Genomic DNA, 19,264 nt, shown 5'->3' with positions numbered 1-19,264 from the left:
GAAAACTGAAAAGCAATCCATTTACAGATGTCAACACAGCCACCGTGTTTACAGGCGTGATTTGCTATGCCTCATTTGACGGATTAGTTTTATATCCTTGAGATTTATCTTGTTTTCATTGATATGTGCTATAAAATGTCCTGTTACCTTTTGCTAGGTGAATGAATTGTGATATTGGGTAGAAGTCTCTTTTGCAGCCTGGAGACTACACTGAACTGAGAGCTAGCGTGACCATGAATTGGTAGGACAGTAGTGATTTGTGCGTGATACATATTCAGGAAGCACATTAGAATGTTAGCTATGACTGCATGGATTTACACAGGATTCAGCCTGATGTTTAAAGATCTTATTTTCCTCTTTTGCAGGTTAATTGTGTATGGTTTTGTGAAGGCTATGATATATGTTGGTCAGCTGAAAAATGGAGACTTTCATTTCACTGACTGTTTATTTTTTGGTTCACTGATGTCAGCTACAGATCCAGGTAAATGTTCAAACAATACATACCCTTCTTGTAAACAGTCAAATATTTAAATTGAATAATGTTTCTCCAAAAGACATCACCTGAACCTTCCTACTAATAATTATTTATTCCTTGTCACATGCAGTTGACATATCTGTTTGTGATTTTTTTTAAAGAAAAATAAATAGGTGAATATTTAGATAGCTCTCAAGAAATTAATCAGAAAACAATTTCAGTAGAGAGAGAGACTGGTTAAAGTCATTATAGTTTATTTCTCTAGAACTTGTGGCCATTTTTAGACACACTCTTTAATCCTTCTCTAATCAACATATCTGCCACAAAATGATCTTGAATTAAATAGTTAAAACACTTTGAAACACCATTTACTGTGAAACTTTTACTATGGAATAAAGGAGTCAGGAAGCATATCAAAAGTAAGGAGCACAGTAAAAAGAACATCATATGTCCTTCAGCAATTATCAAATACGGTCTTTTTTTTAATTTATACCTCCTCAACCCATTCCCTCTCATCATGACTGCATTAGGTTAAAGCAAATCCTAAACAGTATATTGATATTTAAATATTTTAAAAAATGGCCATTGCTATATAAAACTTAAAATATTCAAAAGCATGATTTAACAATATCAAAGTCAATGTTCAAATATAACCAATTGTCTTGTTATTACCAATATTAGTTTGTGTAGCTCTTTGTATAAATCAGGATCCAAAGATTTCACATTTTGGTTGGTTGTTATGACTGTTGAGTTTCCTTTAACCTTTAAATTCCTGTCCATTTTCTATGTCAAATATTTATTTAAACAAAAGATGTAATTTGCCTGGTGGTTGAATTGAATATGGTTCTGCAAAGTGCTCTTGTATTTCTCATATTTATTGTAAGCTGATGGTTAGAGTAGAGATTCAGGTTAGAGTCCGATTCAGGTTCACTGTTTCTTGTCAAAATCACTCTAAAGGCGATGCTGTGAGCGTTCTGTTGCATCATGTCAGGAGGCAAATGTTGGTTAGGGCCTGAGCTGTCCAGCTGATTCACATTCATGAATTGCTACTCTAGCAAGGACCATCAGAACACATCTGCAAGTGAACAAGATGCGTTTATTCCATACGGCAATGAGAGTAAATACTGTGTAGAACTGTGGTCGTCTCACAGTTAAATGGGACTTATGATAAGACTTGAATTTATGCTTGTGATTTTTAAAGATAAGGAATCAGGGCTTTGCCCTGGAATAGTTGATGTCAGGAAGTGGAAGCAGTTCTGTGACTGGCAACTTCATTAAGTCTTATGTAGAAGAATGAAAGACCAGACTAAGCTAAGGCTATAACTGGTCAAGAAATAGTGGTTCATTCTAATAGCTCGAATAGGGAGTTATTTGGTCTGTTTTGTGCTTTGGACAATATTCATTATTTGTGTTTAGACATTCTTATGTTCAACAGGAGGACGCATGGTCTAGCTGACAGTACCAGGCCAACTCTTGAATATCAGGAGCTGCTTGTCTCTGTCTCTGTTGAGCTGTCTCCCTCCTCTCTCTCTCTCTCTCTCTCCCTCTCTCCCCCCCCCATTCTTTTTTTTATCAGCATGTTTGCAGTACATGATTTGACCAGCAGCATTGGCTTCACATGGTGACTTGTCATAAATACTTTCAAGCTCAACCCCATACCTAGTAAATCAGAAATTAACAGTAACCCTAAGTAATTTATATGCACATTTAAGTTTGAGAAACTCCATATTTTAGAGATTCTTGTTCTACCTAATGGCTTTAGGACTTTTTGCTAGCAGCTACTTCTAGCATTTATTAGGAGTTACAAATGAGTTATATGCAGATTCTATATACATTTTGCATTTATTGGCTGGTACTCTCCTTAAAGAAGTAGTTTTCCAGTTCAACTATTTGAGTACTCATAATGCAAACAAACAAAAGAAAACAGGACAAATGGTTCATTCTTTCCCTTCATTTATCAATTTTCAAATAATTTTTTCCCTAAAATCTTCCATGTTACCAGCAAGATGATGTTTTAAAAAGTATCTTCATGAATATATGGATTTAATACATTGATATATTTCAACCTACTATTGTGGGTTTTTTAAATGATAATTAAAATATTCCATTTTCAGTAAACAGGAATCTCTTTGAATTTCTCCTGCACTCTTCTGCCATGACCAACCTGGTCTTTAATAAGCTTCTTGTGTTTAGGTAGAACTAGATGTCTCTAACCTTATCTTAAATGGCTCCTTAATCTTGACTTGCAAACAGCCATTTCTCCAAGGAATCTTGGTTCTTTCAAGAAGGAAATTTATTTAGAGACCATTGTTGGGGAACTAAGAGCTTTCAATTTTGGCAGATTGGTCATTATTTCTAGGTCCTTTATATTAGAGAAATTGTATCACATATTTGTATTATGGTTTCAGTTCAAATTTAGGATTATAAGAATCTTTACTGCCTTGAATCTTAATTTGCATTTGCATTTTTCTTCTCCCTACTTTTCTTCATCCTACTACATTAATCCTATGACAATCCTACTACATTAATATAATTTTATACTTATTTAAAATTTATATCCTCAAAATTATAATACATATATTACTAAAAATATATCAGCATGTTTGCAGTACATGATTTGACCAGCAGCATTGGCTTCACATGGTGACTTGTCATAAATACTTTCAAGCTCAACCCCATACCTAGTAAATCAGAAATTAACAGTAACCCTAAGTAATTTATATGCACATTTAAGTTTGAGAAACTCCATATTTTAGAGATTCTTGTTCTACCTAATGGCTTTAGGACTTTTTGCTAGCAGCTACTTCTAGCATTTATTAGGAGTTACAAATGAGTTATATGCAGATTCTATATACATTTTGCATTTATTGGCTGGTACTCTCCTTAAAGAAGTAGTTTTCCAGTTCAACTATTTGAGTACTCATAATGCAAACAAACAAAAGAAAACAGGACAAATGGTTCATTCTTTCCCTTCATTTATCAATTTTCAAATAATTTTTTCCCTAAAATCTTCCATGTTACCAGCAAGATGATGTTTTAAAAAGTATCTTCATGAATATATGGATTTAATACATTGATATATTTCAACCTACTATTGTGGGTTTTTTAAATGATAATTAAAATATTCCATTTTCAGTAAACAGGAATCTCTTTGAATTTCTCCTGCACTCTTCTGCCATGACCAACCTGGTCTTTAATAAGCTTCTTGTGTTTAGGTAGAACTAGATGTCTCTAACCTTATCTTAAATGGCTCCTTAATCTTGACTTGCAAACAGCCATTTCTCCAAGGAATCTTGGTTCTTTCAAGAAGGAAATTTATTTAGAGACCATTGTTGGGGAACTAAGAGCTTTCAATTTTGGCAGATTGGTCATTATTTCTAGGTCCTTTATATTAGAGAAATTGTATCACATATTTGTATTATGGTTTCAGTTCAAATTTAGGATTATAAGAATCTTTACTGCCTTGAATCTTAATTTGCATTTGCATTTTTCTTCTCCCTACTTTTCTTCATCCTACTACATTAATCCTATGACAATCCTACTACATTAATATAATTTTATACTTATTTAAAATTTATATCCTCAAAATTATAATACATATATTACTAAAAATATAAGAAAAAGCCACTTAAAATTTTATTGTGGTTATTTTTAACCCTTAATTATATTCTACTTGGGATGTACAGTTAAAAACTTCTCTGTTCTAAAATTCACTTGATATTATTCCTCTATGTAGTAAAGCCACAAGTCAATGCACAAAATGTGCCTCTGTTTCATTATGGGTTTTTTTTGTTTTGTTTTAAAATTAGATTAAATGTCTATAGGATTCTAAAATGAAAACTACAGAGCAATATTAGAGAAATCTGACTGTTATCCTTGTTCTCTTTCCCTAATTGTCCAACCAATTCTGTTGGTTTTTACCTTACTTTTCCATTTTTAAATTGAATACATAAATATACTTTACTATATGCTATTTTATTCATGATTCTTTTTCTTACTTTTGTTTAACACTATTTTAGAGATCACTCCATAGTAACATAACAGCTCTTTCTCATTCTGTTTTATAGATGCAGAGTACTCCATAGTTTATTCAGTCAGTTCCCTAAGAATGCACCCCTTAGAGTCTTGTCTCTTGCAATTATGAATGGTTCTTCAATTAATAACCTTGAAGCTTTTCATATTTTACCAGTGTTTCTTTGAGATAAGTTTCTAGAAACAGATTAAAAAGTAAATGCATTTGTAATTTTCTTAGATGCTAAGGAAACTCCATTAAGTTTGTACAGTTTTGCAATTGTGCCATCAATAGATCACAATTCCTGTTCTTCATAGTTCTAGAAATACAGTAATGTATCAAAATTTTGGATTTTTTACCTATATGCTAGGAGAAAATTTCTATCTCTTTGCAGCTTGTCTTAGTACTTCTCATATTATATATAAAGTTTAACATTTGTTTAGAGGACATATGTTTAAAGGACAAGAATTTTTCTGAAAATCCATTATTTATAAGATGCTATTTTCCGATAGAATTGTTGATCTTGTACATTTCATGTTTTATAAGTCCTTGATACAGTAAAGATATTTTCCCAGTTTTTCATATTTTAGCTTTAGAGGAATTAATGTGTGATGTTGCTCTGTTTCCTGGAAGAGGATGAAATGAAAGTGGGTCTCAGGTGTGGAACCCATACTGTAGTTTAAAGGATCAGAACCCCAGTGTGGTATGCAGAGATAGACTGTTCCATCTGCAGGGTCAGAAATAACCTAGGCACTGCGTCACTTCTGGAAAATTTCGTATTGTACTTGTTGGACTATTTCATGCTATACACACACAGCCCCAGGGAAATGCAGAAGTCTCTTGAGAGCCACCAGAAGCATGGACTCAACACAAAGTATCTTCTGCCCATCAATGATTTTGTTATAAAATTGCACTCTTCTGCCATATATGGGCATTCTGCCCTACAGTCAGACCTCATTTGGGGTCACCTTTGCACAATCCTGTGTGTTGAAAAGCAGTTCATCCATTGTTTCCTGGTCTCCATGCTGAAGGCTTAGTTTGCTGCATTCCATTGAGCGACTGAGCCTGCTCCAAGCACAGTTGAGTTGTGCTCAAGCTTTGCTCCTTCTGTGGCTGGTGATAGCACTGTGGCTATGCTTCCAAGATACAGAAAAGTTAGTTGTAATTGGGAAAAAAATCCAGCCCAGTACCATGGCTCTTTATCTGCATTGGGTCAAACCTCTGAGTTTACTGAACTTTTAAATCACAAAATTGCTTCACAAGCATAAAGAGAATCCTGGGAACCACGTGCATTTTCCACTCTGGCTTGGGCCAGCTGTGCAACTTTGGGCAACCACTTAATTCCTCCAAGTTATATGGATCTGTGGAAGTGGAAGATATGCAGTCTCATTCATTCCAACCCTTGTATTTTCCAGATGAAGAAACTGACTGTTTATCTGTAAAATGAAAAGTTTCATCTAGAGCTTACTATCCTTCCAGCTCTAATGTTCCATGATTCTTATTTCTATGATATTGGGTTTTACTTTAAAATTAAGCTTTTCTATTAAGGAAGGTAAAAGCCCAGTCTGTCACCTAGATCTTGTAGAATTCTAACCCCAGCTAAGAAAATGCTAGAGATGGGCTTATACAACAGAAACCTGCCATATAAGCTGGGACACTTACATTCCTTTCTTTTACTGAGAGCTAGTTATTATATTAAAGCATGTTAAACCCACTCTCCCACTCTCTGCTAAATTGGTATAATTTAAGATCTTCAACAACCTTATAACACCTAGTTAGCCTTACCCTACAATTACTCATTTATTGCCTAAATTCTTGTGACTCACTAATTTATGAGAGAGAAAACCTATACTCTCCAGGTCTGATATTTCTTGGCCTTCCCTGAATTAATTCTTCCTATTTAGCTAAATCTTAGTGAGGTATTATTATCTATTCTTATTTATCTTTTACAGATAATACATTTAGATTTAAATACACTTTTTCCTACGTTTCAGACTCTCTTCAGCCAATTTTTAGTTTAGCTTCAATTAGTATGATTTGTATAATTTGATTAATCTTACTTCCTCTTTTCCTCAATGGTGAGGATCTTGCTGCTGATATAAAGGTCATCAGAAGCACATAATGAGTGGATAACTACGGGCAGAACCCCTGAGATGTGTGTGGTAAATGGTGAAGTAAAGGAAGAGAGGTCTCAACCAGTGAGCCAACTCTTTTGGAGATATGTTCAGAAAAGGGAGAACAGGAGGATGGGAAATAAAATAGAAAAGTAAACAAAATGCAAGACAGCAAAAGCCCCATCAAGGGGAAATACAGGTTTTTGCTAGTAGTTCTTTTTTTGCAGATGGTCACAGCCTATGAAGGAACACTCTAACCTCATACTATCCTCCTGTCTCTTTCATAATTGACTTGGATCACAGTGTGGTAAATTTAAAATATCCAAGATAATGATTTTTATTAATAATTAAGATGCTTTTTTATGAAGGGTAGATGAGATAAACAGAGAGGTCTTTGAGTTATATAAAAACACATGGGGTTCCATCATACCCATGTGCCATGACCATGCCCAGTTTTGTAGCTGCCCTAAGACATTTGTTAATGCGATTATTGCTCCCTCATCACTGTCTTCAGGTCTTTATCAAATATCACATTGGAAGTAATGTCATTTTGTTCGGTGAGATCCTTTCTTACTCATCCTATCAAAAATTTCCCCTTCCTCTCCTGACATAATCACCCCCAAATCATGTTTCCTACTCCCTCTTTGTCTTAATTTGTCTTAATTAACTGTTAACTTATGCACTGTGTACTATAAATGGGAAGAGTTTTTTTTTTTCCCTCCTATATTTGTGTATTTTCCCCAGTCTTTTTAGTCTTAACATTTGTAGCATTTAGGACAATAGATTTTTGAATAAATACTTGTTAAATTAATGAATTAATAATTAGTAAAAGAAGCTCCTAGAGCAAAATGTGAAGCATGGAAGAGAATCTCTTTTCAAATATTAAATATGAATCAATTGAATGTTTCAGTCTTGGAGATAAGATGTCTCATCACTTTGGAGGGACAGTGACAAAAGCTAATGGTAGACCTCCCCAAATGTGGCTGAATACATTGCTGATGGCAATATTGGTTCCTTTCATCTGGAAAAGATATATTCAATTAACATAAAAATACATGCATTTCTTCGTGTCCAGCCGTGCAGCTGGAATTTCTTTCATCCTAGTCAGTAGTTTAACACTTTCCAGAGAATACCTTTCCATGGTTTGTAGATCTGTGGACGCTAATTTAATAATATTGACTTTTTTAGGCTGGAAATTATTCAAAGTAGTAGCTTCCTTTAGAAAAAGGAAAAAGTTAACACAAGAATCTTCTTGGTTTGTGTTTTTTACTCCGGGTAACTACTTTGAAGGTAATGACACACAGTACAATAACTTGTTACTCTCTTATTTGATTATAAAATTTTGTTTTATTTTTTCATAAAATAAAAAATGTAAAAAACACATTACATCAAGTATTAAATAATCACCCAGAAGGTGCCAGAAACTCTTTCTGGTTCTTAACAGGACTGTCATTCTCGTCAAGGTCTCCAGGAAGCCACTCATTCGAGCACATGTGATCTCCCCATTCTCTCACTTCATCAATTTCCCTGTTTCCTGTGTGGATTAAAATGTCTTCATTTTATATGAAGCAGCTACGTTGGGATTCAAATACAGATGTACTATTGTGAGCTCCAGAAGTTGTTGTTATTTTTTTTGGTTGTTGTTGTTGTTTTTTTGAGACAGGGTCTCACTATGTAGCTGAGACTGACCTGGAACTCACTATATAGCCCAGGCTGGTCTCGAACAAACAGTGATCCTCCTGCCTCAGCCTCCCAAGTGCTGGTATTACAGGCATGCACCACCATGCCCAGCAGAGTTCCAGAAGTATTAATCCAGTATTCAAAATTAGCAAAGAATCCTTACCTCATAGACTTGTCCAATTTTCTCCCAAGAGAATCCCAAGTGCTTTGGGTTTCCTGAACAGTGGATAAGGCTCTATAAAGCTACAAGATATATGTGGACACTTAAATGTATTATTAGACACATAAAATGTAGCTAGTCCAAATTGATATGTGCTATAAATATAAATACAGCCTAGATTTCAAATAGTTAATATGAAAAAGTACAGTATCTCATTAGTAAGTTTTGGGAGTTGTTAGTTTTGTGGTGCTGGAGAGTCAACCAAGGGCTCTATGCAAGCTAGGCAGGACCTCTACCACTGAGCTATACCCCTAACCCATAAGTTTTTATATTAATTACATGTTGAAGTATTATTAGTCATTTACTATTGAGCTAAATAAATTTACTATTAAAATTAGTTTTACTTGCTTCTTTTTACTTTTCAAATATGGCTACTAGAAAATCTAAAATTACTATGTGGGGTGCATTATGTTTGTATTGTTATAGAGCACTACAGAATTACAACTGTCATAAGTCAGATACCTAATCTTAATAAAAATACAGTAATAACTTAAAATTCAGCAAAATAATTAAGCAAAGATATGGTGCACTGCATAAATTATAGCATTTGGTGAAATATGGGCAATTTGCTTTTATGAGATTGAACTAAGATTTCTGAAATTTTCTTTCTTGTCTCATTTTTCTGCTCTAATACATAATCACCCAGAAAGTAGTTTACATGCATGCTTCTGAAACAAAGAAGAGAGAAAAGGGAGTAAATATCTATATGATTTAAATACCATTGATGTCTCATCTAAATAATAAATATTGCAGTCTCTGACTCAGAAAAAGCAAATTCAATAAGCTTCAACCAGAAGTCTCAATTGTGTTCTTTTTCTTAGTAGAACATAAATAACAAGTTCTTAAGACCTGAAAATCTGTTATTTTTTCTAATGCCCATTACTGTTTTGTTTTATGTAGCTTGTCACAAATCCAAGAAACTTGACTTTATGTTATGTTAGCCCTGTTTCAAAGTATGTTGACACATTTCATTTTCCTAAATTGGGTAAACTCAATATTAGAAATAGTATCTATATAAAAAAGAATAAATATCAACTACCTGTATAGTAAGTTGGTAAAATACAGTATATCATTCTTTTTTTCAAATTTGGAGTTTATCTGCCAAAAGACTTCTAGACTTAATTGACAGATTCACTAGAGTAGCTAGATACAAGGTCAACATTAAAAAATCAATAGCCTTCTTGTACACAAATAACTGACTCACTGAGAGACAAATTAGGGAAATAATTCCTTTCACAATAGCATCCAAAAAATGAAATATCTGGGAATCAATCTAATGAAGGAAGCAAAAGACCTCTACACTGAAAACTACAGCACTCTGAATAAAGAGATTGAAGAGGATATAAGAAAATGGAAAGACACCCCTTGCTCCTGGGTAGGAAGAATCAACATAGTGAAAAGAGCCATACTTCCAAAACTGCTACACAGACTCAGTGCAACCCCAATTGAAATTCCAACAATATATTTCACAGAACTAGAGAAAATAATCCAAAAATTCATTTGGAACCAGAATAGACCTAGAATAGTAAGAGCCATTCAGAGACATGACAGGGGGGTACCACAATCCCCATTTTGAAACTACACTACAAAGCCACTGTGATAAAAACAGCATGGTACTGGCAAAGAAACAGACCTGAGGATCGGTGGAATAGACACAGAAACAACTGCAAATGTACTCAGCTACCTCATATTTGACAAAGGAGCCAGCCATCCTCACTGGAGGAAACATAGCTTCTTCAATAAATTATGTTGGAAACACTGGATTTCAACCTGCCAAATTAAAACTACACTCCCATCTTTCACCATGTACTAAACTAAAATCCAAGTGGATTAAAGAGCTAAATATTAAAACAAATACTAAACTTGCTGGAAGATAATTTAGGTAGAACTCTTGAAGACATTGACATAGGAAAATACTTTATGAACAAATCTTCAGTAGCATGGGAACTAGCATAAAACAATAAAACAAGTGGGATGTCTTCTTATTAAAAAGCTTCTGCACTGCAAGAGAAACCACCAGCAGTGCTAAGAGACAACCTACAATGTGGGAAAAAAATTTTGCCAGTTGTTCCTCAGACAAAGGTCTACTATCTAGAATATATAGAGAACTCAAAAACATCAGACCCCCCAAATATAAAGACCAATTCAAATAGGGGCATCTGAAATTAACAGATATTTCTCAGACAAAGAAATAAAAGCAGCAAATAAATATATGAAAAAAATGTTCCACATCACTGATCATTCATCTGAGAGATGCAGATGAAAACAACACTGAGATTCCACCTCACCCCACAAAGAATGGCTGTTATCAAGAAATCAACCAGTAGCAAATGTTTGTGGGGTTGTGGGGAGAAAGGAACCCTTCTCCATTGTTTGTGGGAGTGCGGACTGGTTCAACCACTGTGGAAATCAATATGGAGATACCTTAAAAAACTAGGATTAGCGGTCCCATTTCACCCAGCTATCCCTCTCCTGGGTATCTTTCCAAAAGAATTAAAAGAATCATATCACAGTGATATATGCACACCCATGTTTATAGTGGCACAGTTTGTAATAGCTACAATTTGTAATAGCTAAAAATTGCCCATCAACTGGAGACTGGATAAAGAAGATGTGCTTTTTTTTCTATAAAATGGAGTACTACTCAGCCATAAAGAATGAGAAACTAGAGTCATTTATAGCTTAAGTAGGACACACATGTATAAATACTGAACAGTTTTGCTGGTGTGAAAAACTAAAAGTGTAAATAAGGTTCAAATTGTATAACTAATAATGTGAAAGAGGAAGAAAAGGGCTAAAGGAGTAGGGGAAGTGAGAAGGCTAGGGGAAAGGAAAGAAGGGAAAAGAAAAAATAGGAGAAAAGGAAAAAATGGAAACAAAGTCTTTGTAAATAAGGAAGGGTGGAGGGGGTAAAAGGATGGCAGGGATATGGGGAAAAATAAGAACCAAGATATATCATGTAAAGATACAAGATCCCAATGATGAATGTCACTGTACTGTATACCTAAAAAGTACCAATAAACTTAATGAAGAAAAACAAAACAATAAAAACCAATTTGGAGTTGAAAAATCTAGCAGATGCCAATTATTAGTTTAATGTTCAGTTAAAGAAGGCGAAATATGCATAGGATCCATTACTCTATCATTATTATCACCACACTGCATTTATTTAATGACCAGATCTAAAAATTACAATAGATTGTTAAGTTTTTCAAATAGAGTAGACATTGGATATTGATTAAGAACACTATCCATGATGTGGGCCAGGCCTATGTTTGAATCTCCATTCTATCTCATCCACCTGAGCCTCAGTTTTTTTCATCTGTAAAATAGGGATAATATGATTTGCTTTAAAGTTTTGTCATAAAATTTTGTGTCTCAGTGGCATAGCCCCAGCCCAGCAAGCATAAAGTCCTGAGTTTGATCCCCAGTACCAAAAAATAAAATAAAATAAAAATTTTTGTCATAAAGATTACATAGGATAGTATATGTTTTATTGTTATCATCATTTTAATGACAGATATGCTATTTAACATCAGCATAAGACAATCAGGCATGCACATTTTTCTTGTCTTTTTGGTACTAGCAATAGTTTTTAATAAATCTCCATACTTGGTTAATTCAATGCTCCACTGTCCAACTACATTCATTTGTGAATTGCTTGCTTAAAGTTGGGAGTATAATATATTTAATCTGGTGATGTTATTTTGGAAAAAACACAAATATATGTTCACAATTACTGTCATATATATTAGGTAGTAATTTTTTTAAAGTAAATTTGAACAATGTTGTTTCACCCTTATGTATTTTGGTATGAATTTCAAAATGATGGACATATTTCTAGCCATGAAGCCATTTCAAGCCTGAAAATTTTCCACATTCTATTACTATTATTGAGTACTGACTCTATATTCAGATTTCTCTGATCTTTTTCTCTTTCTCTTTAATCAGAACCCAAATTAGATTTATATGTGACATTTAGATGTCACATCTCTGCCTTCTCTTTTAGTTCAGAAAAATATCGCTGTCTTTTATGCTATTGTTGAAGAAACTGGGTAAATTCTATAGGAATTACCACTACTAGACTGATCTGTTTGCTTCCTATGGTGTTATATTTTGTTTCTCTAATCTCATATTTTTCTAAGTGAAAGTTAGTTTCTCCACTAAACTTTCATGCCTCGGTTTCTTATTGATGTTGATCATCTAGATCTATTGGTTTCATTGGGATTGACAAAATAGTAATTATTTTTCAAATTATCATTTCTTTCAAATTATTAGCTAGAATTATTCCTACAGCAAAATATCTTCTTTTCTTATTTATAACGCTATATTATCTAAAAGGAATGGACATATATTTTCTGAATACCTGTTCAAATGAAGCATCCATAGCAAGTTTCCATTATAAACATACGGTTTAACACCTAACCACAATGACATGATACCTATAGCACTAACAACAATTTTTTAACAATAATTTTTACGGTAGGCAAAATAATACTCCTCCAAAACCTGAGTCTTCACAACCTATAAATGTGCACACATCATTTTACATGGTAAAAGTGACTTTACATGTGTGATTCAGTTTGGAACCTTGCTAGTGATTTCCCTGGACTATTTAGATGGGCTCTACATACTGGAGAATCTTTCTTACCTATTGTCAAGGAACATATGATTCAAACAAGGCGCAGAGACACACAAAGCTGCTGGCCTTGATGATGGAGGAAGGGGGCTATAAGCCAGGAAATGTAGGTGGCTTCTACAAACTGCAAAGTACAAGAAAACTGATTCTTCCTGAAAGCCTCCAGAAAAAAACGCAGCCTTCCTAACACTCATTTTATTCCAGTGAGATTCATGATAGACATCTATTAACAGAACTATAAGTTTATAAATTTACATGGTTTGAGGCACTAAGTTTATAATAATTTGTCATAGTAGCCAAGGAATACTAATACATTTCTTAAATGTTGTCCAATCCATAGGTATAAATTTCCAAAATTGTCTCATAAAAGTTTTCATAGATACATTCTTTGGTCAAAGAACAAATGTCTGCACACTACTTTTAGAAATGATTTAAAATAATAATATTGTAAGATATTTTGTGAAGAGACTTTAAGAATCATTTAATCTAACATTCTTGTTTTAGAATAGAGTAAACTAAGGCTTAGACTTGATTAACTTGGCTCCAGGACAGTCATTTGAAAAGCTGACATTGCAATCAGTATAAGAAAATTTCTAAGGGTCAGTAGAGGATCCTGGGAAACTGGTGACCATAACTTGCCTCCCTTGACCTGTATTACTTCTCTCTCTCTCTTATTTTGCTAAGGTGATAAGTATTTGTTCCAACATTCAATTGAGTGCAAGCAAAGCTTTGAGCCCTGAACAGTTTTTGCAAAATAGGTAGTAAGCTTTTTCTCCCATGAGTAACATGTGCACATGGATACCTGAGAGAAGGCATTAGATAGGAAATGGAAAGTTATGAATCCTGGAAAAAGGTTTGAGTTGTAGAAATCTGTATATCTTGGACCTTGGTGGTGGGAAGGAGTAAGTAATTTAACATTGGCCCACAAGAATAAACTTGCAGCTGGGGATTTAGTTCAGTGGCACTGCACCTGCCCTGCACGGGCAAGGTCCTGATTTTTATCCCTGGTAACACACAAAAAAAGAATAAACTGGATCTCCCAGATTCCTGGGTAATGTGGTGGCCTCTGAGTGCCTGAAGAATGGCCAACATGCTGCCAAACCATAGACCTGCCTTCCACCTAGTACAGAACTGCTATCATGGATGGTAGTCCAACAATCCCACAGTTCACTAAGCCAACAACAGGAAACCATCAAGAATTTCTAAATGCTTGAAAGAAAAGTAAGTGAGTGTTAGCAGTGCAAGCACCCACTAAATAAAATCCTGAAACACTTAGAAGATAATTAAAACAACCTTGTAAGAGATCTTAAGGGGATTAGAACCGACACAACTCATGAATTTCCAAATAAGCAAACAAATAGATAAGGAAGAATATGATGCAGTTAAAACCTGAATTAAGAAGATTAAATAGAATACGTGAATAGTTCAGAATAAAATCTAAAAAGATGTACATCATGAATAAAAGAATAGAAACTTGATGGATAAGTCCTCAGAGACATCAAATGTGAGCAATACCTGTTTCGAGATACTAAAAAGGAATAGGAGAGGAAAAAAGAATAACAAGTGAAATATAACTCTCAGACCTTATAAAAAAGACTTTAGTCTACAAATTAAAACAATATGCACTCACCTAGTTTCAGACAGGATTAGAAAATCCTAAAGTATGTATTCAGGCAAAATTCCTAAATTTTAAGAATCAACTGAAAATAAAATAAAAACATCATCATTGGGTTTCTCATCTGCAATACTTGATGGAGCAGTATCTTCAGACTACAGAGAGAAAAAATTGCAACTACAGGATCCTATACCCAGCCGAGATATCATTCACCTGAATAAAGGAAAATATTCGGAATAGGCAAAAATACCATAACAGAGGAACAAATGCTGGAACATCTTAGCCAACTGTAAATATGAACGGAATGAATTTTTCCAGCAAAAATCTTCTGAATGGTTAAAAATAAAAACCCACTTACATGTAGTTTACCAAGACACATGTAAGTGATTTTAAAAAGCTAAATTAATGTGCCAAGAGATGCCAGGAAAACGTAAACACAAAGAAGACTCAGTGACAATAATACCAGACAAGATGGAATTTAAGGTTCAAAACACTAAATAAGGAATATAACATGTGACAAATGGCACAATTTTTGAAAAAAAATAATAGTAATAAAAATCACGTGCACAAAAATATACGTGCTAAATATATGTCTAAAAAGTTTTAGACATGCAGCAAGACTTTGATGAAAATGTAGTTTACTAGGTAGTTTCAGTATAATTCTTAAAATTATATAAAATACAGAAATAAAAATTAATTAAATAATACAATTAATTGATATGATGTACCTTATATTTAATAGATCTTTATCTCACCTAATAATGAAAAATGGCTTTTTCATATCCAAGAAAATTTGGTTGTATGTTTAGTCAAAAACAAAACAGTAACAGATTTTAAGAACAGTGAAAATTTACTTACAACTTCTCTCACTACAGGTTCTAAAAATAGAAGAAAATAATAATGTCAAATATAAAAATTAAGAAATTAAGGGGAAAATTGTTTAATATCTAGAATGCAAAGTAAAGAGGCCACTTTGGCCCAATACCTAGAAGAAAGAACACAAGAGAAAGATCTAGTATTAAGTATCTTTGTTAATGAAGAAGAAAAATAGAAAGGAAGTTAGAATCTATAATAAAAAACCAGAAAAAGAACAACAAAATTAACACAAAAGAAACAAGGAAAAATGAATGAGTAAAGAGAAGTGCCTCAAATAATAAAATAAAAAATAACAACAAAAAGGAAAAAAGATAAATAGATCCAAAATCAATTTCTTTGAAAACCGTGAGGATATATGGAATCCTGAAGAGCTTTGCTGAGGAAAAAGAAGGCAAAAATATAAAAGAAAAACCTGGATAATGGAAAAGAGACATATCCTCAGATAGTACATCAATTACAATAACATTCATGTAGTTCAAATTACAAATATTGCTCCAAAAATGAAAACAATCTAAGGACCACTGAAAAGATCAGAAACGTGAGTAAAGAGCTACCACTGGAAAGGCACAACTATCGGATAGTTTCACAGCTAATTTTAAGGGCCAGAGAATTCTGACAAAAGTTTTGTTGAGCAAACTGTTGCCTGATAAAAAGAAATATAACATTCCCAATTTATTTTATGATAGCCTACTGCTGCAATCAAACTCTGAAGAAAAAAAAGAACCACAACAACATAAGATATGAAAATAGTAAACCATCCTACTTGTACTGGTAAATAAAAAAATTTGAAATTAAACACCTTCAAATGAAGCCTACCAATGATAAATGCACATATTCACAGCTTTTGTTCATTACTTTCTCTCCAGTGCCTAGAATAGTACCTGTCTCAGAGGAGAACATCAGTAAACATTTATAAAATAAATATATCAAAAGAATAGTAAAACTAACTAAGCATAATATTCCATGAAAGTATGAATGGTAATGTGTCATGAAATCCATCAACATAATCCATTGCATTGATAATTCAAATGAGAACAAAACAAGTCAAAGAGGTAAAGGCAATTTGACAATATTTGGAAGTATTTCTAACAAAAATTCTAATTAAAAAAGAACATGATAGAATATTTTAAATGCAACTCAAAGTATTTTCCAAACTAATAGTAAATATTATCCTAAATGATAATGTGAAATTGGGTAATTCAAGATTTTGTTTATAGAGAACCTTTCCTCTATAGGTGTGGGTACAGAAGAGCAACAAAAAAAGTAGTGTACAACTCTGGAGCTTAGTAGAAACCAAACAGTTATCACTCTTATACCCAGGGATAAGAGGAGAAAGTGGTCCCTAGAACTCAGTAGAAAAAAGTTTGTGGATTCAACCATCTTATGCAGAGCACTAAATTTCTGTTAAGAAACACTTTTAGTTCAAGGTAACATTTCAGCAAAATGTCAGGGAGTAAATACCCACATCTCCCTTCCCCCCCTTCCTCTGATCCCTCCCATCAGGAAAAATTTAATCATAAACAGAGGGCCTGGGAACCTATTGATATAAACCATGTGGTTAGATTTCCCATGCAGAGAATACATGAGAAGAATCAAGGGGCAAAAAGGAGATACTACCACTGAAATTTTTAGTACATGCAATGAAAAAGTATGTACAGCAAAAAGCTGCATAAAAATGGAAATTAATACCTAAGGCTATCACTTTTGTCAATATTATACTATTTTTAAAAAGAAGCTTAAATATCACATGGTTTATCTTATATGAGAAACTCAAAATAGAAAGGGTAAAATAAAAGATAAATTATAAGAAGTAAGGAGATAGATCTTTTGCAAATGGAACAGGGACCGAGAGATGGAGGGAGAGTGGAAGGAGGTGAGGGGAAGGGGATTAAAAAAGATATTTTATGTACATATACCCACTCCCCCTGAGGAGTGAGATCATTATCTGCTGCAAACATGTACCAATAGAAGGTAAACATTGAAAAAAAGAAAATGAAATGTTGTGAGGTTCCTGGATATAAGATAAATGTATAAAATCCCTACCTTTTAAAAGAAATTTAGCAATAAGATACCTAGAAATAGAAGATAGAAATAATACCTATAAATTTATAGATGTTTTTATTATTTTTAATAATAAGGAAAATTGAAGCATATTATAGGTTATACAATATAAATGAAGGTGTGAACAAATGAAAATATATGTTCTAAGATGTGAGATTTAACTGTGAATATGCTTTCTCTTTTTCTTTGACTTGCTCCTACATTTTTTTCTATAGAGTGTTTTTTTTAAAAAACAAAGACTTTTAGTAAGCTATATGATTCTCCTAAACCTTCCAGCAAATTTAGGTATCTCACTTTATTTGAATATATCCTCCAAAAATGTTTTTCATGTCAATCATTGTGTTATAATCTTTCTGAGGCTTTGTATGCCTGAAAATATGTTCATTATGCCCACATATTTGGACAACACTTTGATTACATATAAAATTAGAGGTTCAGTCACTTCTGTTGCCCTATTCCCTTAAATATTTTTCTACATTTCTATTTAAATCTGTTATTCCTAGTATTGAAATGTTACACTTCTCTTTCTATTCTCCATGTCTTTTAACCTTTTTAAAATCATTTTTATCTCTTAAATATTTTCTGTTTCCTGTTAATAGAGTTCTCAATTGATTTTCCTGATTACTTAATTCATTTCTTCAGCTGTACTTATTATTCTATTATCATTATGTTCCTTTCTCCAACTGCTAAATTTTTAGTCTAATATTTCCTCTTACTTTGAATTTAATAAGCTTATTTAAATGTTTGATATGTCTTTTATAATATTTCTATTTCTTTATTTTCTCTGTTAGATGTTCTAATCCTGTAGTGTCGAGTTATTTTGGGTGTTCACTTATGCTCCTTATGTAGGACTGTCAGCCTTTTTAAAAAATTTTTATCAGTAAATGTTTGCAGTACATAATGATGACATTCACTGTAAGGAATTGGTACATGTACATAACACATTTCAGTTCTCTTCTTTTTCCCTCTCCCTCCATCCCCTTTTATTTTTACAGCATCAGATTCATTTATATGATCTTATAAATTATCATATATACAGATTGAAAACCAGATTAATAGACCAAAGAGCATATAAGATAATTGTACTAAGTCAAGTTACACTTTTAGATACATTGGAATGTCAGATCTTGAACTGACAATATATATATTGGAAAAAGACCTCAAAACTATAGTTCTCACTGCCATTTGTCATCATTTCACTAGCTCAGTAGTTCTCACCTGAAGTGACTGACTCCCAAGAGACATTAGCTACGGAGACAACTTTTGCCTGTTACAACTGAGAGAAGTGAAAGCCTGATGGGTAGAGGTCAGAGTTGCTGTGAAACTTTGATGAAGCATAGGACAAACTCCTGCGACCTATAATTTTTTGGCCTAAATCATCAATAGTGCCAAGGCTGAGAAACTATTCCCTAGCCAAATGATCAGAGTTTAAATTCTTCAAGAGGAAAAAATGTGCAGTTCACTGACCCAAGGATTTGTAGAGAAATGGCTCAGGCTCTATCTGTTTTTTTCAGTTTTGAGCCCCAGATCTTCTACACTGCTCTGGTACGAACGTCACAAACACTTTTCCCA

General features: G+C 33.4%; 1 protein-coding gene across 10 annotated transcripts in view; it reads left to right on the top strand.

The window, feature by feature from the left end:
- Slc9a9 (solute carrier family 9 member A9) overlaps positions 1-19,264 on the top strand; it is a 671,333-nt gene that overhangs the window by 254,050 nt on the left and 398,019 nt on the right. For all 10 annotated transcript variants that reach the window (XM_010608158.3, XM_010608160.3, XM_010608159.3 and 7 more), the window contains one exon: positions 366-481. In XM_010608158.3, coding sequence (XP_010606460.1) covers positions 366-481 — 116 coding nt within the window. The remainder of the gene's footprint in view (positions 1-365; positions 482-19,264) is intronic.

Source organism: Fukomys damarensis, unplaced genomic scaffold (genome assembly GCF_012274545.1).
Source record: "Fukomys damarensis isolate Sample0158 unplaced genomic scaffold, DMR_v1.0_HiC HiC_scaffold_37, whole genome shotgun sequence".
Taxonomy (NCBI): Eukaryota; Metazoa; Chordata; class Mammalia; order Rodentia; family Bathyergidae; genus Fukomys; species Fukomys damarensis.
The sequence above is the reverse complement of the archived record's forward strand: the minus strand, read 5'-3'. Positions and strand labels throughout refer to the sequence as shown.